The sequence below is a fragment of the Carassius carassius genome, chromosome 28, assembly GCF_963082965.1.
Source record: "Carassius carassius chromosome 28, fCarCar2.1, whole genome shotgun sequence".
NCBI classification, from domain to species: Eukaryota; Metazoa; Chordata; class Actinopteri; order Cypriniformes; family Cyprinidae; genus Carassius; species Carassius carassius.
The window spans coordinates 14,796,222-14,823,525 of record NC_081782.1 but is presented as its reverse complement, the minus strand read 5'-3'; the positions used below and the strand labels follow the sequence as shown (position 1 = coordinate 14,823,525).

General features: G+C 38.2%; 3 protein-coding genes across 3 annotated transcripts; 1 reads left to right on the top strand and 2 right to left on the bottom strand.

The window, feature by feature from the left end:
* Nucleotides 1–157: 157 nt before the first annotated feature.
* On the bottom strand, nucleotides 158–4,404 carry LOC132108047 (tubulin-specific chaperone cofactor E-like protein). Its single transcript, XM_059514505.1, has 7 exons — nucleotides 4,263–4,404; nucleotides 3,977–4,116; nucleotides 3,295–3,476; nucleotides 2,900–3,156; nucleotides 2,631–2,757; nucleotides 2,346–2,462; nucleotides 158–1,208 (listed from the first exon to the last, which is right to left on the bottom strand). Exons 1-7 carry the CDS (start codon nucleotides 4,402–4,404, stop codon nucleotides 890–892), a joined length of 1,284 nt encoding a protein of 427 aa, XP_059370488.1. The 3' UTR covers nucleotides 158–889.
* Nucleotides 4,405–9,321: 4,917 nt separating this feature from the next.
* LOC132108428 (chemokine-like factor) lies at nucleotides 9,322–10,891 on the top strand. Its single transcript, XM_059515133.1, has 4 exons — nucleotides 9,322–9,468; nucleotides 9,721–9,876; nucleotides 10,026–10,121; nucleotides 10,269–10,891. The coding sequence occupies exons 1-4, from the start codon at nucleotides 9,382–9,384 to the stop codon at nucleotides 10,380–10,382; spliced, it is 453 nt and encodes a 150-aa protein (XP_059371116.1). The 5' UTR covers nucleotides 9,322–9,381; the 3' UTR covers nucleotides 10,383–10,891.
* An 830-nt stretch (nucleotides 10,892–11,721) lies between these two features.
* Nucleotides 11,722–27,036, bottom strand: LOC132107613 (murinoglobulin-2-like). Its single transcript, XM_059513712.1, is given in 28 exon segments — nucleotides 11,722–12,285; nucleotides 12,435–12,497; nucleotides 12,601–12,691; nucleotides 12,792–12,913; nucleotides 12,997–13,209; nucleotides 13,291–13,389; nucleotides 13,392–13,486; nucleotides 13,596–13,623; nucleotides 14,350–14,506; nucleotides 14,669–14,744; nucleotides 14,833–15,009; nucleotides 15,095–15,178; nucleotides 15,288–15,339; nucleotides 16,024–16,145; nucleotides 16,223–16,349; nucleotides 16,420–16,645; nucleotides 16,754–16,967; nucleotides 17,126–17,225; nucleotides 21,453–21,602; nucleotides 22,072–22,144; nucleotides 22,346–22,489; nucleotides 22,563–22,647; nucleotides 23,924–24,092; nucleotides 25,790–25,810; nucleotides 26,027–26,079; nucleotides 26,178–26,328; nucleotides 26,553–26,733; nucleotides 26,896–27,036. Coding segments are annotated over 28 exon segments (3,294 nt in total). The 5' UTR covers nucleotides 26,985–27,036; the 3' UTR covers nucleotides 11,722–12,153.
* Between the last annotated feature and the right edge of the window lie 268 nt (nucleotides 27,037–27,304).

Genomic DNA, 27,304 nt, shown 5'->3' with positions numbered 1-27,304 from the left:
AATCAGTAACTCAATAATAAATACTGTGAATAAATATATTATAATACATATATGTAATCTTTGGTGGACTGATGTTTTGCCACTTATTATTCTGTGAGTAAAATATCAAAATAAACACACTCCATAATATGGATGCAAATGAAATGAAGATAAGCACTTTTCTCAGCATATGCTTTGTGTTGGAGGTACAAGTTTAAGTGCCCACTTCCAATGCGGCAGAGAAAGTACTAAAATAAATATTCTGAGGGATCAAAACAAAAAGATACCACACAAAATAGCAAATGCAGGCGACTCCGCAATTCCCTTCTGGATTCTTCAATTGGATAATAAAATCGAACTGGACATTTGAAAAGATTTGTGAATAAGATGTTTCACAAATCTTTCCTCATGTTAATCTAGCACTGCCCATATAATATATAAGGCCTGAGAGTCTTTTGCATGTAAATAACGGCTGACAGCATACAACACACATCAGCAGGCAATGGATATCCATGATATCTTCTTTAAGACATCAGTGCAGTGCAACATTTTTTTTTTCAGCTATGGGTGATTGTCTTAAAATCTGTAATATGCACATCCTGGGCTGCCATAGCCCTCTGCTGTCCTTTACATTTGAAGAAACAGGCGTTTCAAAATACAGGGGTGCTAGTGAAGTCTGAAGACAAAAAGCAAACCTTTAATAACAGCAACAAAACCAAAGGTGCACACGGTGTTTCTTATGACCGTGTAGAGATGTGACAGATTATTTGCCGAACTAAACCCCCAGCAAATCCTAGAAGCTTTTCCCCGAAAGACAGTCCCATTCACTCTGTGGAGCTTAGATGGCGCTAATTCAAAGTGGATTTGGTTATTTAAATATAGCTTTTTTTGTGATCCTGAAGAAAGATGGTTATTTTGTTTTAGGAACTACCAGGATCTCATCCCCATCTTGAATGCTGTAAGAGTGCAGGGCCCGTGCTTTGTATTTCAACTCATCGGGGCCAAAGGCAGAACTCTTGTCGATGTAGTAAAGGCGCATGTTGCTGGTGGGGAGCTGCACAACAGTCCTCAGCTGCTTCTTCAGCCCTGCGACCGTCTGGTCTAAACGGATACTCACCTGCTCCACTTTGTCTTCATAGCGTACCTCCACTTTGGCATGGAAACGTGGTCTCAGGTCGATCTCAGCCAGAGGAGCCAGTTTCCCATATTTGGTCACCAAGCAGTGATATCTCCAAAGCGAAATGCAAATACTTAAATGAAATACTTAAATGTAGAAATTACTAGTAATTTTTACAAATAAATACAAGTAGCACAATAAGGAAATGTGAATTTTTTAAGACTGTAATAGTATTTACTTGTAAAACATAATTGAAAAAAAATTGTTTTATTCACACCTTTATTTATTAATTTTTTTTACATTGTACGCAAAAATATTTTGTTCTGAAATGTATACAAACAAAATTTTAAGTGTAAAAAAAGGTTTCTGTTGCATTCTCAGCACTGTCACTAGCGGTTTAGCATGAACTGTCTTCTAAAGACAAATCTCTCTTTCAGGTGAATTGAAAAGTTAGAGAAAATGTTTACATTTCACTTCTAGCAACTTAGTGGGATAATAAGTTTAAATCAAGCTTATAATTATTTATAATAGGAGGAATAATTACATTAAATTATAATTATTTAATAAACAATACATTTTATTTAAGAATTAATTATGCTTATAGTGTGTTTCTGGTGTTAATAATACTTCTTACAAAATTGACATATTTGGTGTATATATATCGTAAAACAAAGTCAGCTGCACTGAAATAAAGCAAAATCCTATAACATAAAAAACATACTATTTGATTGTAATTACAGAATGTTTTCGTACCATGTTTATGTTGGGACAGTTGGACAGACCACAAGATAATGGAATGAAATGTATGGATCTCAAGGAAACAACCAAAAGGAATCAGTCTGTATGAGTACACAGACCAACAGTTTAAAAAACAGCGCTGCCTGATACTGTGTCTCATGGGGCACCAGTTTACCGTTGGTGACTGCATCAAGTATACACTATTGTGGTTAGTTACATTCTTTGCATCTGGTGTAGACATGGTGTGAGTCCAAGAGCTATTCAGTAAGGTTCTAAATGGTCTACACCAGTGTTTCCCAATCCTGGTCCTAGAGAACCCCCAACACAGCACAGTTTAGATGTCTCCTTAATCTAACAAACCTGATTCAATTCATCAGCTCATTAGCAAAGACTCCAAGGCATCAAATATGTGTCAGAAAAGACATACATCAATAACATGCAGTGTTGGGGGTTCTCCAAGACCAGGATTAGGAACCAGTGGTCTATACTACAGTGTTCAAGCATAAGATACCTGTGGGGCAGCGCTTCCTCTGAATGATCCAAGTGATAACGGATGAAGAATCTCTCAGCGTCTTCTCTCTCACCATCCGTCACGACACTCCCATTCAGGGAGGTCACTGATGGCAGTCTGCAGGCAAGAGCAATGGTATCTTCTCATCAACATGTCTACAACATTACTATCAGTTTCTAATGAGGTTAAAGTGAGAGTTCGCCCAAGAATGAAAATTCTGCCATTTTTACTCTATCATATTTACTCTGTCGTAACATTCATCCCTGTAAGATACAATGGACTTACTGGGCTATCATTAGACTGCGACGCTCCATGCTTGTGTAAGCTTGCAGTAGAGGAATGCCTTGCAACCTCACTTCTTCTAGTTTGGGCAGACAGTTTAGCTTCTCAATGTCCTCCCATCGATTAAGCCCTAACTCACAAAAAAATATAAAAATGAAGTTTTATTGGGTTTGTGTAATTACACTGTACTAAAATAGTAATAATTAGAGAATTACACACATACTAAGATTATTTAGACGCTTTCCCAGCAACTGTCACTAACACAATGATACCTGAGTTATGCAGATTGATGCTTCGAAGGTTAGGGAAGAGCCTCTGAAGGATTTCTACCGAGTCTTGAATGGAGCTCAGGTTGTTGTTGGCCATAACCAGAGTGTCAAGTGCAGGAAACATAGAGCCAAATTTTCGTACTTCACTCCACTCCTGGAGGTTGTTATCTGTGATGTGAAGCAGACGCAGTGTGGGGCAGGGCATGGCGGCCGGTGTCACAGTGGTGTACTCATTAAGGCACAGGAACAGCTCCTCTAGTCTGGACAAAACAGAGCAATATTAGTGGAGAGCTGTCATACCAGAGACACCTTCATAAAATCTACTGGTTCACTTTAAAGCAAGAAAAGAGCTGTTCAGTCTGGGCATATATTTTCTCAAAACAACAAAAACGACTCACTCAGGCATCTCTTGTGTGAATGTGTGCACTGTTTCCCACGACACCTGGGTATTGTTAAGAACGAGGCGGCGGATGCTAGAAAAGGCCTTTGTGCAGTCCGGCTCCAAGACTGCATCACTCAGCTGATTAGAGCTGAGGTTTAAGAACTCCAGGTTCGGGATGTTAGAAACAATCTTGCTGATCTAGAACAGATTAAAGGTTTAAGAGACACATTTTAGGGACATAAAAATGTATAATATTCACACACACACATACATTTATGAACAGAATTTAAAATAGAATGTTCTATAACATTATGAATGCCATTAGTTTAATGTGTCCTTGCTGAATAAAGGTAAATAAAAAAAAATCTTACTGACCCCAAATCTTTAAACAGTAGTGTATGTTTATTTATTAATACATCTGTAAATTTACAGATAAAATCTGTCATTTCAGTCAATTTCTCAAATAAAGGAATACAGCGCATGAGTCACATCGACTATTTTTTTTTTTGGCACTTTTTTTTTATTTTTATTTGGAGCTTGACAACCTCTTCACTTTGAATTGCTGTTTTACAACATAAGGTTGTTTAGCAATTCTTTAAAAAGGTCTCCTTTTGTGTTCCAGAAAAAAATATAACAGCATTTGAAATTGGCTGAAAATGAAAGTGTGGATCCTCAGATCATCAGACGAACTAACTCACCTCATGCCAGTCTTGGAGCTTGTTATGGGACAGATCAAGTTCAACAACATGAGTACAGAAGGCAGAGATTTCTCCCTCTTCTCCTGCATGACTGATTCCACAGCCATTCAAAACCAGAACACTGGGCAGGTTCAGACGGTCTGCAGGCAGAATGACCACATAACTAATAGACTACAAAACACAATAACAGCTTACAGCTGCTGAAGGAAAAACTAAAATCACCTTACATGACTTGTTAAACTAAAGGAACCTTACATGACTTGTTTTTAACTAACCCAAGCCTCACCTTTCATAGGTGATCCCTGATGTACAGACGGCACAACCACGACACCCAGGCCAGGACCCCGACGGCAAGGGAAGTTTTCCGGGCTGTACTTCTCACAGATCGCCTGCATAAAACTGCGACCTTCTGTCTCAGAAGCTTCCATTGCACCGGCTAACACTGTGCACCTTATGCAACTGTAGATACACAGTTAACAAAACATTTATAGAGACAAAGTGTGTCATTAAACTATATCAGGGTTATTCAAATCTTGCCCTGGAGGGCAACTGCAGAGTTTAGCACCAACCCTGATCAAACCCACCTACCTGTGATTTTCTAATGATCCCAAAGACATTGATTTACAGGCTCAGGTGTGTTTGATTAGGGTTGGAGCTAAACTCTGCAGTGCACTGGCCCTCCAGGGCAAGATTTGAATAACCCTGAACTATATTAAATAGTTGCTAGTTAAATGTGCAGAAATAACCAAGCCATTCGTAGGTTGAGTTCCCAAAATGCTGTTAAGAGTCGTCGTACATGTCAGCTTCTAGCTCAGTAAAGGACAGGAGACTGAGGTGGGACTGTCTGTTTGTCTGAATGATCCTGAACTAGACTCACTTTGTCATGAAATAGTCATATTATCTGATATTTGAAGAGGCTTACTGACCTCGACATAGAGCCATGTTCTTTGACTTTCAGTCTTTTATTAATCTTACATAAAAATGGTTTTGCTTGAACTTTTATTACATATTTATATACGTACACAGACACACACACACACACACACACACACACACACACACATATATACAGTTAACTTATATATACTGTAAATATAAGTATTTACAGAATCATAACCCATCTGTCAGACAACATCAAGCGGTTCAGTTAAACAAATAGTGTGAAGATGCAGCCTTTTGAGCTAAAAGTTCAATTTTTAAACAGAACTGGCCAAGATTTAACCATCTGATGACTAAATAAGTCATGTTCTACACTAACACAAAACCGCAGACTTTACTGAGAATAGCATTTACTGTTTTATAACAATAATAAGTTAATCCACTAATGAATAAGCACATTAAATATGTTTTCCTAGATTAACCAATATGAGAAGCAAGAATACTAAAAGCTCTCACCTGCTGTGCAATTTGTCTTCACAGGTCCAAAGTCACAGCTTTGCCATAAAATAACATTTACTTTTACTACTAAAGTTATTTGTCCTTTGAGTGTTAGTGTTCAAAGGAAAAGAGTGGCTGCAAACCAGCAAAGAGACTGGGCTCTGCGCAGCGTCCTCACGGCACTTCTCAGAGATAACGGCGCTCTGAAGAAAGAAGACACCACAAGGACAGATGACCAATTCACCTTCAGCTGTAACTACTCTAATCTGCCTCAACAAAGCCAACACACTCAATAAGCATATGAAAAACATTAATGATGTTACAATTCAGAGCAGGTTTACAGGCTCCTAAGGGAAACATGAAAAAGAGACCAACAGCATGTAAACACTCTTTCGAAAGCTGTGCATATAACAGTACTAAAAAACAATAGCTTACTTGTTACACAAAAAGTTTCATTAAAGTCTAGAGTTTTGAGTATCAACCGATGTCTTTACATTTGACAGCATGTTGCACATTTAATGCAGATTAAGAAATACCTATTACATAAAAATAATGTCAAATAGTAGCTTTAGAGCAAAAGCAGTACAAGTATGGCTGAAATTAAAGAATAAAATATAAAATATAAAAAAATTATTTTAGTTATGTTCAATTATACAGCCAGTTGCAATAAATTAGTTGATATTTGCACTACACATCTTGCACTACAAAGCTAGCACACATATACACAGTTAGTTTTTTATGGTTTACAGTGACTCCATATTCACAATGTTTTTATACTGTACAGACTGCATTTTCTATCGCCCTGCACCAACCCTACACCTCACAGAAAACTTTGTGCAGTTTAACATTTTCAAAATAAATAAATCATTTTTTAAACCTTTTGAATTACGAGGACACCGGAAGTGTCCTCATAAATCCCCCTCACATCGCAATACCCATGTCATTAAACAAATTTGTGTCCTCATAAACATGTACACACACACAAACAATAAAGGTTAGTGATTTTATAATATAACGTTACCAGGACATGCTAAATCAGTGTCATATGAATTTTCCTTGAGCTACTGTACGATATATATATATATATATATATATATATATATATATATATATATATATATTAAAGCTGACAGCACCAGTCACCAAAACAGACGACTTAGTATTAGAAGACGCGAAACGAGAATGCATCTTTGTAAGTCAACACCTGAGAAGGATCATACTTCAGCTAATATTTAGCTAGCTTGAGCCGAAAACATCCCTCCATCATCAGAAGGTGTCTTACACTGAATGAGCTTCGAGACAGGACGCTGTAATCAAAACCAACTCCCAACCGTTAGTTTATCCACGTCATGTCATTTGTCAAGACTCTCCAAACTGCTCCGCGTCACTCTTGTTATTGTTGATAAATCTGTCACGGAAGTGGCGTCACTCCAGCTGGGTGCTCTTGATTGGCCCGTTCAAGTTGTGCTCTCTGTCTGAGTGCCCTCGCTGGCGGAGCGGAGAATAACAAGCATTTAATAAAAGGCATTTTTTTCTCAATTTTAAATAATTTGCGTTTCAATTTGTACATCTACATTTATAGATCGAGTAGTTTCCATGTTTTTTATTTATTCATTATTTTATATTTTATGTACACCATGAACTAATAATGCAAAAGGTGATCAGAAGAGATGAGTCAGTGCAGAGGGTCACTCGTGACTGACTGAGGAGGAGTTAGTTAAGCATCACTGATCATGCCAGAACCTTATGCAGTCTATGGGCAGAACATTCTAGTAAGGGACAGAAATATCTTTGATTACAGACCAAATATCACAAACCGTGGTGCTGATTCTGGGATCCTCCAGATCGCTTAATACCTCCCTCTAGTGGTGGAAAAACATCTCATAGGGTCATTGTATTGCCACCTTTGCACTTTCGATTATCCATTTGGTCTTTTATTTTTTGCTCGCATATCTCCAACAAATGATGTTTTTGTTGTTGTTGTTGTTGCTGTTTTTTGAGCAAGGTGCCAATGTTAGGGGAGTCAAAAGATAATTACGTCATATTTAGGGTTGCCAAATAAATTCAGAATTGTAAAATAAGGGACAATTGTGATATTTTATCTTTTAATCTTTAAGAAAATAGTGTTTATTCTTTAAGAAAATAAGGGATCTAAATATTTGCACTGTACCCCAATGTAGGCTATGTCTGCATGCAAGTAATAAGAAATAATCACAATTGTTTTATTTATCCTATTTATGAACAGCTATTCTTAAAAAAAAAAAATAATTAGCCTGAGTAAATTGTACCAATATAAAATTGTGACTTCACAAGTGTATAATTTAGGAGGTGAACTGCAAATTACAAAATGGCATGAGATTTGAAAGTTAACAACTTAAGGTCGATTAAACGTCAGTCAATAAAGCAATTTAAACAATGGCACTGAAGTTTTGAACTAAAATATTACAACCATAGCCTTTGAATTAATGAAAATGCATATTTTTCATTTAAAGAAAACATGGAGGGTTGTTTTTGGTGCTTGGATTTGTACAACCATAATAATCGATGCAAAAAATAATCGATTTCCTGACTTTCTGGTTGTTGGGCTCATGATCAATAAGGTTTTTTTATTTTTTATTTTTTAAGATCAAGAAGTTGTTTGCATACAGTCAGCATCTAGTCATAGTTAGGGGCGTGGCGAGTTCACAATTCAGTATGAACACATGGGAGTATAGCCTAATGGTACACAACTTTTAAAGTATCATGTTTTAATAAATTTGTTACATTTTTATTTTTAATGTAGCCTATGTGTACGTTAAAAGTTACCATTCTGGCAGTGAGAACTAAATTAAGATGAATGTTTTGGCATATGATATGTTTATTTACCAATCAGATAAGGGTAAATGGAGAGTCAGCGGGAGCCTCACTGAGAGAATCGTGCAGAAAAAAAAGAAAGACGGAGCTGTACATATCGGTTTATTTCGGGAACTTTTTGCCCCACATGCACAGCATTTCATTTAGACATTTGCTACAGTCAGTGTCTTTACACTAACGTTACGTTAACATCTCACGTCACAAGAAAATCACCAATCATTGAACGTGTCAATCATAGGGCCCTATGAAATCTTTTACTGTCTATGTATGAAATCCGTTTAATTTTTTTTACAAAATTCCATTTTATTTTTTTCCAAATTCCGTTTTTTTCCGTTCACATTTTTCTAGATTACAATTTTTCCTGTTTTAATTTTTCTCAACTGCTTTTTAATGGTTACATTTAATTGTATTAATCAAAAAGCATGTCTAATTAATTAAAATCATAACACATACATTTTCACAATAATTTATTAAAAGTTAACAAAAATTACATGTTTAGGGACCTATGAAATGTTTTATTTTTTCTTCACCATATGTTTTATTCTTACCTAATTCTGTGTTTTAGCATGCCTAATTATTATAATATGTTCGAGTCCGAGTCAATACCGAGTCAAAATGCACAGAGTCCATGACAAGACCAAGACCATTAAAATACGGTCTTGAGACCGAGTTCAAGACCGAGTCTGAGTCTCGAGTACTACTTAACACTGGATCCAACCTCCAAATGACGAAACTAATTTGAATGAACAAATTAATAAAATATTGTGTGATCTATAAATGAAAGAGTTAAAACAATGCAATAAGTTTTATTTTGATTGGCATGACTTCAATAAGTAGCCTATATAGATCTCATTGGCATAATCACAGTGCTCTCCAGATCATAGACCAGCTATTGTACAATACATAGCTATGCTAAATACAGTACTGGTTTTCACTTTATGATTTGCACTTTACAAAATTGTCAGTGCATGCAGAAATATTACCCGCAGATTCTTAACAAATATAAATGTCTGAATGTATACCATAAACTCAATCAGATTGCCTGCTAAAACAGTTCACATAAAAAAAGAAGGTATTCAGTCATTTCCTGAGACTAAGAGTAAACACTCACTCAGGAAGTAATATGCCAAAATTGACAAGCTGTGTTATGAGAACTACTCATCGACATAAAACATATGCTCAGAGATCATATTAATGCCAAAATGGAAGTTGATTTGGCCTTTTTGAAGTCCGCAAAAGGTCTACTGAAAATGTCAGAAATGGTGAGACATCTTTACAAATTTAACATGATAGTTTTCATATTTGTGATCCTTTTTTGGAACGAAAAAATGATCAACTAATCGCAATCACTTACTTATTTAAATAGGTCTTACATAGGCTTGATACATTGTTAAAAAGGGAAACAATGTAGGCCTGTTAACTAAAATCACATTACACTTTCATTACATTTCAGTCAAGTAACATCTAGTCATCTTACTAAAAGTCCTTAAATAAACTTTTATTTTCATTTTCAGGTATGTGTCTTTGTGGCTTTTGTGTGTTATGCAGTGGCATCTAGGTCGCCCTACATTGCAGCGACATGCATGGAATTTTTCATCACACTTGTTTTTTTTCTGCTCTACCTACTGAAACTCAACAAGATGTTCACTCTCTTCTTCTGGCCTCTTATTGTAAGAGCATAAATCTAGTGCGCTTGATTGAATGAATGCAAATATTTTGCAGCATTGTTATTGCTCAGAGAACTTTGTATAACACAACCAGTGCCTGCAACTGCAGCTTTGCAAACAGAACCATTGGTAATGACCTCTTGTTCTCACAGGATGTGTTCAACTCGTTTTTTGCAGCTGCACTGATGTGTATTCTTAGCCTGGTAGCAGTTTCCACATACACAGTGAAGGGCACTTTGAGCGGAGGGGTGAGAAACCGTACATCCTCCATTCATTGAACTCTCTCTTTATCTTTTTAAGCACTATGCAGACTTTAAATCATTCATACTTTTTCAAACCTATGTGAATAATCACTGTGAATGACCCAAAGATTACGATGCTACATGTTTCAACAGATCGTGGGTTTTGTGGCTGCAGCCTTGTGGTCTTTGGATGGCTATATCCTTTTCAAAAAAATCAAATTCAACAAGCCAAGAACCAGCCCAGAGGCCCAAACAGGGTACAATTAAAGCTTTGCAGAACCAGCTGTCTCATTTTGTAAGCAGACCTATTTTGTAAAACCAAAATAAGATTGTAAAATTATATAGGTATAATGTATTCATTATTATTATTATTATTATTAAATAGAGTTGCCACTCTGTCCTTTGAACTAAAGTCTCCAGAACTGTATCTGGGAATGCATGTTGCTTTAATACACATAAGTGTGCATGATGAAACCTATCCACAAATATTCACCACTCAAAAAAAAATTCCTCCATAAATTGAGCATCATGTTGTTATTGTCTCAACATTAAGAATGATGATGTTATGTTCTTGTTCTCAAAGTAAAAATGCACTTTGTCTGAAAGATTGTTGTTATCCAAAGTTACTAATTTGAGGTATTTGACCAAAGCATGAGAGAACTGTGCCAAAATTGTAAGCGCAGAGAAAAGAAAGACGGAGCTGTACATATCAGTTTATTTCGGTAACTTTTTGCCCCACATGCACAACATGTCATTTAGACATTTGCAACAGCAAGTTTTTTCACACACACAGACTGGTTCTAAGGTGGCAGCAAGCGTCAGATAGGTTGGATAGTATGCACATTAGGACATAGGGACCATCTGAATGGGCCGTTGAATCACTGGCCTATTATATTAGTTCAAAAACCGATTCATTCAAGGAAAGAAACACCGTGTTACAATGCACTGTTGTATAAAATTAATAGTATGTTTGTGCTTGCACATGTAGGCTCACTGAAATTCAGAAAATTACATTGCTTGTGCAATGAATATAGAAATTAAAAACTCATAACTGGTTATTTTTTTTCTTTAATTTCTTGAATTATAAGGCTATTTTACCTGTATTCTAATAGACTTCATCCAATAGACTTCACATACAGCACAATAACATTATGTCAGGAGAATGTTTTTAAATTCTAATGAAGGAAAAATCATCCCTTTTCTGTTGTCTTCTTTTTAAAGAAATGAATGAATGGTAAGGGAGGATGGTAGTTTTACTGAGGGGATGCTTTTTTAATTTTTTCTTTCAACCGGGGGATGCCATACCCCGCTTCCCCCCTCAGTTCGAACAGTTATATTATAATATACGTGAAACTCTAGATGGCACAGTCCGATAGGTCACTCAATCTGACATAATGACATCATCACATGGCACAGCTAATTGGTCCTTTTTGTATCAGCAGCCAATGAGCTAGCTGCTCAACATTCAAATACTTGGGTAGCGCTTGCTGTAGCAGTTGCAGCAGGCTTTAGAACCCCCTGCCTTTCCCAGCTCCGATTTGCTACGGAGTGATTCATGTATGTTATATCAGGGTTATTTCATATATTATATGTGCAGCAGCAGTATTTATTACATGCTTTCATCAGCATGTTATGGATGTAATTGGCAAAAGCGGGTCTCGGTACTTGCTCTATTAAAGCAACCGCAGCAGCAGCAGATTTATTCCGTCAAGACCAAACACATTAACATTGTCATGTACATTACCGTGACAATCCCTCCGAGAGTTGTCATGTGAGAAGTATAGTATAGATATATATGTATGTGTGTGTGTGTGTGTATAAGTTTGTGTGTGTTTTCAAAATTATTTATGCTAATCCAATATAAATTTGCAGAGTAACATATTGAATGTGTGAACATTGGTGTGAAGACATCCGTTGTCTCTTCTGTGGCATTCTTCCTCAGGCACTGGGATAAAAGTATTCTGCTTCAGACCGCTCGATTGCAAATAAAAATTTAATAAAGCTTCAATGGTGCCAAGACTTAAATGTCTAGAAATAATTAAGTGCTGAGTAATTTAGACTTACAGGTCTGGTAATAATCATAGACTTTTACAACCACTGGCTTGAGGTTTTTAACTGAGAAGATTTGTGTAATACGTAGTGCTAAGTGGATGTGCATGTACTTCTGAACCTGTAAAACTCAAATTACATTAGATTAATCAGTGCTATGATATTGTACAGCATTTTTGCTACATTATATAAGGGTTCAAAACAGATTTTATAGTTAATAATTTAAACACACTGGTTGTCATTATAAATCATACATGTTATCATTCCCACCTCTTGAAGATACATGATCACGTGGTCGTCTTCGGATTCAACACGATGTACTGCTTTCTTTAACTGTGGAAAAAAATTTTTTTTTCAGTGCAAATTAAAATATTATAAAAGATTTGGGGAAATGTGCAGCATTAACCGTAATGGATGCTGACTTAAACTGCCTTACTGCATCCAGGGAAGAGGGCTCTAGTTTGAAACCAGACAAGAGTTTCATATCTACAATGACCATGTTAGAACTGTCTTGTGTCCCAGTATAACTGAACAGATAACAAAAAGTATAAAAATATAGAATACTGCAATAAACAAGTAAAGAATTAAATCCTAGCACTGAAGGTGTAAATTAGAATCCACTCTTACATAATATCTAATACGACATCCAGAATTTGTCCTGTCCCACTCTGACACAGACCCCAAGTCTTAGCAAAGATTTGTAATGCCTTAGAATCCTTGGGAGTGGGGATATTGTAGAAAAGAGACATCTAGAAGAGAGTCACAGAACATTAGGACATCTCTTTAAGTTGTCGTCATATGGTTTTAATTTGTTTTGCTGCACTTCACAGACCTGCACAGACACGCAGGCTGAGCCCTTCACTTCAATGCTGTATTTGGCTGGGACGTCCTGCAGCTGCTTCTCCTGGTACAGTAACTTATTGTCCTGATTGACATCAAAGTGGTGAGTGTCTGTTGCTGACTGTACAGTCACTGTGCTGGAGCGGTCAGAGCTGAACACTTTGGTAGCGTACAAAGACAGAGCCTGAAGAGCCACCACTGTGTCCTGAGAAATAAATGTGTTCAGTAATGTGTCTTTTACCCATTATTCAGAAATCATGTGTTTGATTTGAATAGTTTAGGTCACCTGTGTGGAGGAGAATCCTCCATAGGCATTCTGCTGCTTCACAAGCCAGCTGACAATCCTGTTAGCAAAGCCCAGATCAGCTGTAGTGAGTGAATTGATTCAGAGAGAACAGCTAGCAGCACATATGAGCTGATCTCCACTGCCAGAGAATCAGAGTCATCAGCAGATGCAGACTGAGACCAGTGGAGATGAGACCCTTTAGGACACATGGACAAAACAGACACCATTAACTCAACAAGCAAAAAAAAAAAAAAACCTTACAATCATGAAAAACAACAAAAAGTAACCAAAAACTAATCTCTTACCATCTGAAATAGGAAAAAGGACTCCGTCCTTGAAGATCACCGGTGACTTGACTCGGTCCTTGAAGATCACCGGTGACTTGACTCGGTCCTTGAAGATCACCGGTGACTTGACTCGGTCCTTGAAGATCACCGGTGACTTGACTCGGTCCTTGAAGATCACCGGTGACTTGACTCGGTCCTTGAAGATCACCGGTGACTTCAAATAAGGGTATCCAAATAAACAGTCCAGGAAAACCAACAAAACAAAAGAGGGAACAGGAAGGAAAGGGAACTCAGAGGACGAGAAGGCAAGGGTAAACTCGGGAGACGAGAACGCTGGTAACACGAAAGGTAAGGACTCCATACAAACAACAGGGAAAGACTGGTATTTATAAGGAGGCTAATGACAATAGATTGCCTGCACCTGGTACAATTAACTGGAGTGCAATTACTGTGAAGACGGGACCAGACTAGAGGAATTCTAGTGCCTATGGTGAAGTGCCTAAGGGGAAGTGAGCCCACAAGTGGACACCCAGGGAAACAGAGACTAGACAGCGTGACAATTTTAAGCAAGCATGTACAAATTTTGCTTCATGATAACAAACATTTACACATGGAATAACAACTTACAAATGTTAACAATTTTGTACTTAAAATAACTATATCTTGTTTCAGGAATGTTAAGTAATGCAGATATTTATAGTGGAAAACGGATTAAGTTCACTGATTTATATAAATATTTGTTATATACCTTGTAATATATATATTTTTTTACCTTCATTCTGTTATGAAAGAGTTTCCCCCTGGTCTCATATAAACCGTCTGGTCTTTGGTGGCGTATCAGCCATTGCTTTATATTCTGAATTTTTTGGGGGTCAATAAAGATGTACCGCTGTGCTTTCCCAAAAGTCCTCAGCACAAATGCGGTCAGCCTGTTAGTTAAATTAAATTTTATACATTTATTCAGACTCATCGGGAGATTTGTGATGTGGCTTTTAAGGTACTACCATCTTTTGATTTGAAACAATATTCATTGCTGGACATTTGGGTTTTTTGTAATGGTGTATTTATGAGGTAAAAACAGGAGTTCATACCATGTATTTCCTTCTCCCTTTCCAAATGTAGTATATGATCCATCCGAGTTCTCATAGTTGAGTTGTCTTTGGTACCCTGTTCAATATTTTGGTTCAGATTATTTTCCTTAAATGTACTGAAAAACATTAGAAATAGTATGAAACCCCTCTGAATGTCATCTCACCACTCTTAAGGAAGCCGGTGGCTCTCTCTCGGATGGCTGAAGTGAGCTGTTCCGTGTTTTCCAGATACTGGAGAATGTAAATATTGGGAGAAAGAACTGCAATATTTTGTTCTCCACAGCCATACGGCATCCGTAGTAATCCGTGAAGATTTGTCAGTGCACGACCCAATATTTCTCCTGGAAGAGGACGTTATTGTACATTTCTACATCAGAAGTATTCACAAGATGGTACCTATGTAAAGGTAAGTTTTTTTTTCTTCACCAAGCACTGAAACAGTAGCTCTTCCTGATCCTGCTATCATATTATTGGGAAATGTCAGCTCTACTTCCTCAAAGAGGTTTTGGCCTGTAAATGGAGGGACATTTAATAAATCACGATTAATAAATCAAATAATAATAAATTCATTCTTTCTCTTTCAACATTTTTATGGCATATATGAGTGCACAGCCATTACCTTTGGGGCAAAGCAGCCAGCTGTGGCTGTTAGTCTTTTCAATTCCTTCAGCCTGAGGAACACAGGTTAATGTTAGCACAGTTAGCCTCTTTTGACCTTTGACTGCAATGTAAAGGTAGAGATTTAGATAATATAAATTGCAATAATGCATTGCATGCCATGGTTAAAAGTGGCTTCTATCAATTGCAGATCATTGCCAAATTGAAGAGAATTTTGTCTTTTAATGACATAAAAACTGTGATTCATGCTTTTATTTCATCCAAATTAAGACTATTGACAGGCACAAGGTCCAGCACTTCCTTCTTTGCACTAGCTTCTTTTTTATTTTAGAGTCCGATAGAAAGTTTTGGTCATGGTTTTAAAAGGTTTGCATGGTCATTCTCCAAAGTACATATCATGTTACAGCGTCATTGTGTTGCTAGAAATTTAAGATAATCTCAGAGTTTGCTTTTACATATGATTGCGCCTTTTTTTGTGGCAGCCCCACATCTGTGGAATAGTCTCCTTTGAATTTGATATACTGTGACTCATTAGATTTTTACATTTATGCTGAAAACACAACTCTATAATTGCCCCAAGGTTTTGGAACATTTAAGAGTGATGTATATTGTGTTGTGTGTCTATTTGAGTAATTTTTAAAAAAAACACTTTGGTCAATTTTATTATTTTAAATGTGCTATATAAATACATGTTTATTAATTGATTGATTTTATTTGCATAATATGTTTTTACCCACATTTACACGCAAGCTTCGTGTGACTGTGTCAATGCGTCCTCTCTCTGGCACGCTCACAATCTCATTGTCACACACAGTCTGGGACGACTCAGCCTCTGCACTGACTGTAATATTCAAGACTCCTACAACACAAGACATGTTGTGGAGATACAAACATACACAAACACTGAGTAACAATGATTCAGACATGAAAACTCACCAAGAACAGAAGGTGTGAGGATCCATTTAAAGGTTATTCTTCCATTAGCACACAGACAGGATGAATACTGTTCATCAGAGGAGGCTTTGAGAGTGTAGTCTGAGGAAGGAGCTGGAGTCACTTTAACCTGTCAATCAAACTCACATGATTAGTGGCATATTTTATAGGATTGGATAAGACTAAGTCTGAAGTCTCACCATGATGCACTTGGACAGATAGCTGAAGACAGTGGCCTTCAGCTCAAAGATCTCCCCACGGATGATGGAGTAAGGCAGAGAGAGCTCCAGGAAGAAGGCCTGGAAAACTGTCAGCTGAGCAGGAGGAGCCAGACCCAGACCTTCGGAGGACAGACAGAAGGCCTCTGTCTCCCAAGAGGTGATGGTGTCAGGAACCGTGACAGGAACCTGAGCTGATCCAGAGTCCCTGAAGAGTAATCAGCATTTTTTAACATAACATTTACCAAATGAGTACCAAATGTATTTTAAGGGAGTGTCACATTCAGACTTTTTTTCTAAACTATTATTCACTCACCCAACCTCAACAAGTTCCCAGATCCAAGTTTCTGGGAAGAATGTGCGAACGGTTTCCTCGGGTAGAGGTGTGGGATCAATCCCATTCATTGTATAACCTGTAGTATTGACCAACAAAAAAACAAAAGAATTAAACAATGAAAACCTGAACCATCCTGTACAAAAAAAGGAGTATTTAATAATAATAATAACAGTAGTATTACTGTATGGAGAACCTCAGGAGGGACAAGAGATTATAAATTCTTTTTCATTAACAATGGCAAAAATTGGGAAGATCACTGGCATGTTGACACATTTGTTCCCAAATCCATGTTATAAGTGTCCCAAACTCAAAGCACATGCGGTGATGGAGTTTGTTTGGAGCAGCATTTACTGTTAACTGAGCCACTCTGAGCCACTCTAAACACAATGAGCTGCTCGTGTGTAAATGAGAACACAGAGTCCTGCACTGGTCCTGTTTGATAAACCCGCACCTGCATTTGAGAAAAATTAACAGACATGCTGCCCAATATGTTATATTTAAATATGCCCAATATGTTTAATATGACTAGATTAAATATACAGAAAGCGAGCAAGGAGCGCTGCCTTTAATAGCTACAGCTGACAGTCAGTGGCAGTGCCATTTGCAGCAATGATCAGTGCTGCAAATCATGCTGTAATTAAGCCTTTAACAGTCTTCAGACAGGCCGTGACCACAAGCACGGGACTGTTTAAAAGCAGCTGACTAGTGTGTACTGGATTGAGTGGAAATAGGCCAGGCCCCGACTGGCCGTTGGGAGCATCGGGAAAATTCCCGGTGTCCTGGCTGCTGATTTGGTCCGCTGCCCTGTTTTGTTTTATTATTATTATCATTAATACCTTATTTTTATGTCTTCTTGATGTACCAAAATGATAATTTCATTCGATAATAAATCATATTTATGCTGCGCTATACAAATCGGCTCACATCTTTTCCGCGCTTCCATCAAACGATTCCGAACAGAATCAATGCGCGGGCCTGGAGGAAGGAGAGGAAGCTGCCGCGTTCTCGCTAGCGGCGTGGCCCAATGTTTATCTTGTTGGATTAAATCCTGCCGTGGATACGCTTCAGGATTATACACAACGAAACGCAGCGAGTTTGATGCATGCATTTTCCTTCATGTTCTCTAACATTGACTGTCTCGCAGCAAAGGCACCTCGAGCGTCATTGAACTGAGCTCTCATTCGCGCGCCCCCTCAGACACTCTGCACAATCCAGCCTTCAGAGCTTGAGGGACGGCGCGGAGGCTGGCAAAGATGGCCAGTGTATGACGGCTCACACAGCTGCCGCGTTCTCGCTAGCAGCGTGGCCCAATGTTTATCTTGTTGGATTAAATCCTGCCGTGGATACGCTTCAGGATTATACACAACGAAACGCAGCGAGTTTGCCAGGGACTGTGCCCTCCACCAGAGAGTGCTGTTGGATTGCTATGCACATCTAACCCTCTCACTGCAGTCCCCACATTCTACATTGTTTGCCTCGCAGCAAACGGTGCTTCGAGCAGCATTGGATTGAGCTGTAATGCCAAACATTCCCTCAGACACTCTGCGCAATCCAGCTTTCAGAATTCGAGGGGCGATTCAAGGGTCCTGCACAGACGACCCATTTATGACGGCTCGCACAGCCGCCGTTTTTCGCTAGCGGCAAAGCCCGATGTTCAATCTGTTGGCCTAATTCCTGCCATGGACACGTTTCAGGATTGTACACAACGAGACGCAATGGCTCTTATACATACACTTCCCCTGTGCACGAACGCCACGAGCTTTTCGTGCCCGGATATTTTAACATGTATGACAGCGTTGCAGGAAGCAGAAATTTTGAGACCGCTAGTATGGTCTCGGCCATGTGTGAACGCTTGCCCGACATTTCTCTATGGGTGTTACGCACGATTTGTCATGGATACACCATTCAGTTTCAATAAGGCCCGCCTCCTTTCCGCAGAATTCTTTCCACGGTGGCGAAGCCGATGGAAATAGCGGTGCTGCGACAGGAGATGTCAACTCTGCTGAGCAAAGGGGCTATAGAGGAAGTACACCCCTCTCAGATGGAGGCGGGGTTTTTTACAGCCGTCATTTTGTGGTAAAAAAAAAACAAAAAAAAAAAAACCACTGACGGATTACGACCCATTCTGGATTTACACCATCTGAATCTTGCACTCAGGAAGTTCCTCAGATTCGCTTTAGAGAGCAAAGCGTATCAGTATTTCTCAAAGTGCATGGATGGATCTCTGGCCCCGTTGCGGCCCCAGGGCGTTTGTGTTTGAACTATTTTAGGCGATTAGCTGGTGTTTAGCGCAATCGCAGACTCAAGCACACTCTCATGGGGATCTTGTGCTGAATCATTTAACAGCCTGGGCTTACGTATGGAATGTTTCACCCCGTTGTCTCCGCATCGGACGATTCCGGTGACACGGCGATGTGTGATGTCGCTAAAAATATGTATGTCAACCGAATTCTCCTGACTGAATTCTCCTGGGTGGGGATTTGCGCTTCCCGAGAGACTGTCACGACGGATGCGTCTTTGACCGACTGGGGAGCTGTTTGTTAAGGGAGTTGGCACATAAACAGGTTGAAATTACTGGCTGTTTTTCTGGCTCTCCAGTATTTCTCGAATCTGCTGATCGGCCGTCATGTGCTGCTCAGATCAGACAACACAGCGGTTGTGTCATACCTGAATCATCAGAGAGGATTATTCTCTCGCCCCCTGTGCAGGCTGGCGAAACATGTTCTTTGTTTTCAGAACTAAATTCTATCGATCCGAGCTGTTCATGTCCCCGGACGTTGGACTTTGGAGCGAATTTGCTATCCAGGCAGACTCTGGAGCAAGCGGAGTGGGGATTGCACCCCCAAATGGTGAGTCTCCTATGGCAGATTTTCGGGGAAGCGAAGTGGAATTGTTTGCGTCAAACACGACTACGCATTACCCGCTTTGGTTCTCCCTATGCCCTCCAGCACCCCTGGGCTTGGATGCATTAGCCCACAACTGGCCCAGGACCAGTTTGTATGCGTTTTCCCCCAATCCGTCTGATTTCGGCGGTATTATGCAGAATACGGGTGGACAGGGTGGAACAGCTGCTGCTGGTGGCTCCGCGGTGGCACACACACAGCCGTGGTTTGTGGATCTGATCAATCTGTTAGCGGGCTCTCCATGGGAGATTCCCCTCAGACAGGATTTATTATCACAAGCACAGGGACTGATTTGGCACCCGAGGCCAGATCTATGGAATCTGTGGGCATGGCCTCTGAGCGGAGTGAGTTCATATGTCCCGGTCTTTCTGCTGAAACTACCGAGACTATACTGAATTCTAGAGCAGCTTCTACGAGACGCTTATATGCTTTCAAGTGGAGACTGTTTATGGCCTGGTGTGAAACTCATAATATGGATCCAGTTTACTGCCCAGTGGCATCAGTACTGGAGTTCCTTCAGGAACGTTTTTCGGATGGAGTGACACCAGCTACCCTAAGGTTTACGTGGCAGCCATTCAGCTTACCACGAATATATAAATGGTGCCTCAGTGGGCCGTCATCCACTGTTTCTCGTTCATACAGGGTGCGCGACGGCTGAGGCCTTTCTGCCCCGTGCGGGTCCCTTCATGGGTTTTTCCATTGTGTTGCATGGTTTATCAGGGCATCTGTTTGAGCCCTTGGAATTGTTCCGGATAAATCCTGACTTTTATAGCACAGACTCTGTGGAAGTGTTGTTGCGACCAAGGCCTAATTATGTCCCTAGGTCGCATCTATCCCTTTCGCTTTCAGCAGGTGGTCCTGGAGGCTTTTCTCCTGCTGCGGCGGAGTCTGGGGATCTAAGTCTTTGCCCTGTGAGAGCGTTAAAGACTTATGTGGATCGTACTGCCCCATGGCGTGAGTCTGACCAGCTGTTTGTCTGTTTTGGACATAAGAATAAGGCCATGCAGTTACGAAACAGCGCATGTCCCATTGGCTGGTGCAGGCTATTTCCTTGGCCTATGAGGCGCGCGGGCTCGCTTCGCCCTTAGGAGTAAAAGGTCATTCCACGAGAGCAGTGGCTTCTTCTCAAGCCTTTCTCAGTGGATCTTCTATGGATGATATCTGTGCTGCGGCAGGCTGGTCCTCACCGAGCACTTTTATCAGGTCTTACAGTCTGGATGTGAGGATGGCTCCTGGCTCCCGGGTTCTTTCCGCTTGACCAGATGCTTCCTTGGATCCAAGCTATCAGGTACGTCAGGCGTGATGGTATAGCGTTCCCATACGTGGTGACGTCACCGCAGCATCGAAGTGACCTATGAAAGGGAACATCTCGGTTACGTATGTAACCTTGGTTCCCTGAATAGGGAACGAGATGCTGCGGTTCTGGCTGTGCCGTACCTTGATAGCTTTCTTCTTCGTCATGAAATCTGAGGTAAATGGCGCGCGGCACCAGGTATATATATGCTTACGCATGCTGGGCGGTGCCACGAGCTATTTGGCCAATAAGATTGGCGGGATGGTATAGGGCTTCAGACATTCGTCACACCGAAGGTGTTCCCATACGTGGTGACGTCACCGCAGCATCTCGTTCCCTATTCAGGGAACCAAGGTTACATACGTAACCGAGATGGCTGGCAACAGGTTAAAAACCTTCAGAAGGATGGAGGAAATAGTGATTTTGGAATTTTCATTGTGAAAAGTATCAAAACCAAAGACAGGTCTGAAATATATATTACTTTGTCAGCATCTAGACGTTCTCTGTATTCCAGGATCAGGACACTCTGATCTACAGCACTGAGTCCACACAGTGAACCAGGCTGAGCTGAGATCTGGAGAGTGTTTTCTTCACCAGGAACAGCTGTACTCGGAGAAAACCGCAGTGACACCTGTGACACACAGTGGTCCAATCTTTAATTTTAAAACAAAATCAATGCATTTCAACCAATCGTTTCTAAATACTCTGACTAATTATTACACGGCTATCTGGAATACTTCTGATATGGCATTAAGAGGATTCTCAGATCTAATATTTCCTAATGTTTGCTGTCCAAGGCAATGCTGTTTGCTTTCCAAGGCAATGCTGTTTATCAGTCCACTCATCTACATAAATGAAATGAAGTCTCCCTTGAAATCATCCATTACAATGCACAAAGCAATCAACTAACAATTTTATAATTAAAAAAGTAATTTATTCATAAAATGTTAGAAGAATTTCAACATTACCTGTTCACAAATACACATTTATTTGATGAGTAGCAATAAGTCAGCTGATCATTACTGCAAAATAAACTCACAGACTGTACATTCTTACATATTTTACATACATGCAATCTCCATATTGTAATGGATTAATACCTTGTTTTCAAAGCATTTCTCAATTTGAAATGTTCTGGAAGCAGCTAGTACAGTTTCCCAACTATTTTGAGACCTGTAGCAGAAATCAAAATTGAAATGAGCTCATTTTGTGCATAAAATTGTAAACTTTCTCAGTTTAAACATTTGCTATGTTATCTATGTTCTATTGTGAATAAAATATTGGCTCATGTGATTTGAAAGTCTTTTAGTTTTCATTTTATTAAAATTTAAAAAACGTCCCAACTTTTCCGGAATTCGGGTTGTAAAAGAAAACAATGAACATTTAGTCATACTTACTACTGCTGACCTATTAACACAGAATGGAGTTTGATACAGATAGGGATAATAAACAGAGACTGGCATGGTTTCACAGAGTCCCATCTTCACGTTACCCTGGACAGGATGTCCATGGGTGTATCTGTCAAGACATACTGTTAACTGATCTTCCTGCCTAACAAACGTGTTAAAAGTCAATGTTCAAATCACCTCACCTCCCACATACCCCCAGCTTTACTTCCTCTTCATTCGCTCTCACTGTCTTTGGTTTGAGTAGTTTCACTTCGAATGTTGGTAGAACTGAACCACAAAAACAGTTGTGACATTAGACATTTTTAGCAAAGGTAAAAATAGAGTAAAAAATTAGAAAACTGACTCAGTGTATGCAATCAAGATTCTTTATTGGTATCTAGCATTTCATGAAGAATCTTGATGAAGACAGGAGCACATGAAACACATATTGTGGATGTACAATCTCTGACAAACATGAACTGAAAGGACTAGGGCTTATAAACACAGGATAATTGGGGAAACACATGGTGCATGGAATAATTACTGGGGACACGTAACACATGTAGAGGGAAAACACAACACAATGAATCCAGGGGCGTGACAACATTTACACTCAAGCCAGTGAATGGGTGCCATCGGAATGACAGTCTAAACAGCAAATGAAAACATCACAATAATCCATATGAACAATTAATCCAGTCCTAAAATTAACATATTGTAAAGAAAAAAGCTGCATGTTTGTAAGAAACAAATCCAAGGTTTTTTAACCTTAAACTCTCCATAATCCCCTTCATCCAGTGACAAACTCCATCCCCTGTTGTCCTCTAATATCAAAATACAGTATTTGTTGTCACTTTTATCTTACTCTGTGCATATTTCTCTCCCGATTCAGATTTGCTAACTTTACATTGTTGCAATATTATGGAAAGAGTACTTACATTTTAGGCAAAAGCAATAGGTTAAAGTTAAAATTGTCTTAATGATAGATTTATTACAAACATACAGCGTGTTGCTTTACAAGATGTTCAGTTGTGTTCATTACATGTGATGTTTTTTGGTAGATCATTCTGACGGCACCCATTCAGTGCAGTATCCTTTGTCGAGAAAATACTAAATTTCTCCAAATCTTTTGTGCTAAAGAAACAAACTTATCTACATCTTGGAAGGCCTGTGGGGGGAGTACATTTTCAGCAAATTTGTATTTTGGGGTAAACTATTCCTTTAAATTGTTGTTCTTTTAAGAACTGTTCACAGAAAGTAAAAAAAAAATATATATAAAGTTTTATTCTAAAGTTGTTCTTCTATGGGCAGGGGTGGCAAACTCAATTCCTGGAGGGCCTTTTTACTTTTGCTCCAAACACACATACCATTTAGTTTTCAAATAAGCCTGAAGGACTTGATTAGTTGGATCAGGTGTGTTTAATTAAGGTTGGAGCTAAACTCTGCATGGCTCCGGCCCTCCAGGAATTGCGTTTGACACCCCTGTTTTATGGCATTGCTGTTAATGCCCTGTTTATGGAACCTGTATTTTTTATAGCATACTGTAAATGTATGTAATACTCACCATACTCTTTAACCTGAAAATATTCTTTAATTGTTTGTTTGCTAATCTCTACAAACAGCACATATGAACCAACAGGTGCCTCTGGATTCAGCGTATGGGATAGTTGCAGAATCTTGCCATGGGTTGATGTGGCATTAATCCACTGATTGATTCTGTTCATTCGATTGTCCTGTTTATATGAGAAGTTATTGAAGATAAACAACATGGCAGTAACAGTAACATTTATTCACAAAAAATTGGTAGCACTTAGTTGTAAATCATTTATAATTGATTAGTTAATGATGAACTTATCATTTACAAAACATTCATAAGCAGTTAATAAGTGATATGCTTGCAATTTGTGTATGTTTTTTTAATTTACAAGTCATTTACAAGTTATTATTTAATGAGGAACTAATAATTTACAAAACATGACTGTATTCATAAATGATTAATAAGTGATATGGTAACAGTTTTATCTATGTTTTGTAGATTAAGTTATAATTTAAAAGGGATTAGATGATGATTAACTAATAATTTACAAAACATGACTGTACATTCACAAATGATTATTAAATAATATGCTAACGATTTACAAATCTAATAAATTATCTAAAATTAGGGATGCACCGATACCACTTTTTTTTCAGAATAAGTCAGATACCGATTTATTTTTGGTACTCGCTGATATTATACCTGTTTTTTTTTTTTTTTTTACAGCATTTGTCTTTTTTTTTTTTTTTTTTCAAATATAGGGTACAGAGACATAATAATAATAATAATAATAATAATGTTAGTTGGCTTCATTTAACAAACAGATGTTCCCTTCAATTATCTCCACACTTAATTATACCTGTTAAAATGTATTGTACAAGCTTTTGGAACTTTCACTGTTCATTTTAATGGCGCATTAGAGCTGCTCTGTTGCAGATGAATAATGTAATCACAAAACATTTTCCTAAAATGATGCAGGGAAACACTAGTTATACATTTTATGAGTATGCGCATACTATTTTGGTGATGTAATTTGCGCACTGTACTCGGACCCTCGCATACAAGTAAAATCCATCATTTTAAAGCAAGCTAAACATGTGCAGCCTGCACACATTTGCATTGATGCAGAATGAAAGAGACAATTATAGCCTAGCGCATTTCACCCAGGTGGTTAGTTTCTCTTTTTCTTCGTGTATGCTTGAAGTTTAAAATAAATGTTGTTTATAGTTTATAGTATATAAAAAAATATAGGGGCATTCACTATAAACAACATTAGCCTGTATTTATTAAAAACCTGCCAGTTACGGGTTGTGTGAGTATTCACACTTGGGTGAAAGATGTACGAATGAGTAGTTTACACTTTAGAATAGAGGATGCAGAAAGTGTTGTAAATTATTTATTACAAAGGTTTTGAATACTTTGTAGTGTGTACTACAATGTAAGGGCTGAAGGGTGAGCATATAGACAGTCTTTTCTGACATGTGGCGTTATTTTAATGCTGTGAAATAATAGTACAATGTTAACATTTCAATGATTTATAAGTGATAAATTAAATATTAACTAGTTACTTATAAACCATTTACTAAGGATATATTTAATTATTTCATGATATGCTATTTTTTTAAAGATAACATGACAGATTTATAAATCAATAGCATATTACTTAATTTTTGAACGTATAATCATGTTTTGTAAATGATTAGTTAATCATCATCTAATCACTTTTAAATTATTTATAACTCAATCTACAAATCATAGACACAAATATTAACATACCACTTCAGTTCATCATTAACTAAATCACTTATAAATGCCAAAAAACAACTGAATGTTATTAAAAAGTGTTACCAAAAAGTTTTTTGTAAAAGGGGGAAAATAATAAATTAAGTTTACCTGCATTGCTATGAGTTTGTACTGTGGATGTAAACAGATAACATTAAGTCTGGTTTGCATAACAGTCATTGATCATGGTTGTTCAAAAACCCACGGTTGTTTATTCAGAGGTCCTGAAAGTGCATTTCAGGTACTGTATATTTGTGCAAACATGACCAATAAGGTTGGCTAAACATTTAACATTCATTATCATGCTCTCTTCACCCACAATTAAAAACATAAAAAATTGCTACCTACCGTTTCATTAACTGGCCTAAAATTTAGGTCCACTGTGAAAATCCTGAACTGAACTGGAAAGTTAAGGAAGGCATTAAAAATCAAGGCCAGTGAAGTGCATGTAAACAGACTGTGATCAGTGCACACTAAGGCTGAATAAAAAGCTAAATACCTATTTGTCCTGGATTGTAGATTGATTTATCTGTTCGAATTATTGTAAGTGGATTATATGATACAAATTTGACTTTCCTCTTTTTAATCAGATGAGTGTTTTTCCCGTTAGCTTCCACTTGGATCTCTTGCACTGAATCAGAGTCGGGAGCCTGAACACATGCAGTTGTATCACAAATAAGTGTCATCTTCTCTAGGGAGCAAATATCTAAAATGTTAAGATATTTTAACCTGAAAATATTCTTTAACTGTTGTTAAATATGAGCCAATATGCTTTCATTTAGCATATATATATATATATATTTTTTAATGAATATGTTATTTTAAACAACTCCAGCATTTGTCGTTCATTGAAAACATAAATGTAATAGCAGGCCTGAAAGTCAATGCAGCGGTGGAATTCCTTCTCAGTCCTCTCCTGTAAAAGTGTTCTGTTCTGGTTAAAGTTAACCAGAGAAATAGTAACTTGCAGATTTTCTTCTGGTTTTAGAAGGCTCACACACAGTTTAGCCTCTGAGCCTGATCTTATAACACCTGGATATGTCACCATGAAAATTCTGCAAAAAGAAAGTGCATGCACTTAGTAAACCCCTTTTCAATGTGTAAAAGTAATAATTGTTACTCTGAATTAAGAGCAGGCATACAAATTAAAACAGATATATTTAACAAGCAGACAAACAAATAAATAAATAAAAAAAATTATAATTTCTAACACTTACGGCTGAGAAGCTGCTTGATAGACAGAAAGCAATAAAAGACACGGTATTAATATTCCTCTATTGAGTAACACAAGAAAAAAAGCCATCATGAAGGGATATGAAGACCATTTACCAGCATCTAACCATCTAAAACTTTATCAAACCCTTTTAGTTTATTTGAATGTCACATGACCTCAGTGATGATTAACTGTTCAGCTGTGGCGGTACAGAATGATGGGCTTTAAAAAAAACAAACAAATAAACCTTTAACCATTATAGACCTGTCTCTTTACATTCATAGCGAAAACACTTGAACAATTTGTTTTTAACCAGGCATCATGTTTTTCTTCTACATAATAATCGACTGGTAACCAGTTAGGTTTTAGAAGTGGACATTCAACTGAGACTGCGCTACTGTTAGTCACTGAAG

What these genes read in the sequence shown, in the direction of transcription:
- LOC132108047 (XM_059514505.1), bottom strand. Translation starts at nt 4,404, where the DNA reads ATGGAAGCTTCTGAGACAGAAGGTCGCAGTTTTATGCAGGCGATCTGT. An exon ending in TCAGGGATCACCTATGAAAG is followed by an intron (nt 4,117 to 4,262) that starts GTGAGGCTTGGG and finishes TTCTGCCTGCAG; the next exon opens with ACCGTCTGAACCTGCCCAGT. An exon ending in TTCACACAAGAGATGCCTGA is followed by an intron (nt 3,157 to 3,294) that starts GTGAGTCGTTTT and finishes TGTTTTGTCCAG; the next exon opens with ACTAGAGGAGCTGTTCCTGT.
- LOC132108428 (XM_059515133.1), top strand. Translation starts at nt 9,382, where the DNA reads ATGCTCAGAGATCATATTAATGCCAAAATGGAAGTTGATTTGGCCTTT. An exon ending in TACTGAAAATGTCAGAAATG is followed by an intron (nt 9,469 to 9,720) that starts GTGAGACATCTT and finishes TTTCATTTTCAG; the next exon opens with GTATGTGTCTTTGTGGCTTT. An exon ending in AGGGCACTTTGAGCGGAGGG is followed by an intron (nt 10,122 to 10,268) that starts GTGAGAAACCGT and finishes ATGTTTCAACAG; the next exon opens with ATCGTGGGTTTTGTGGCTGC.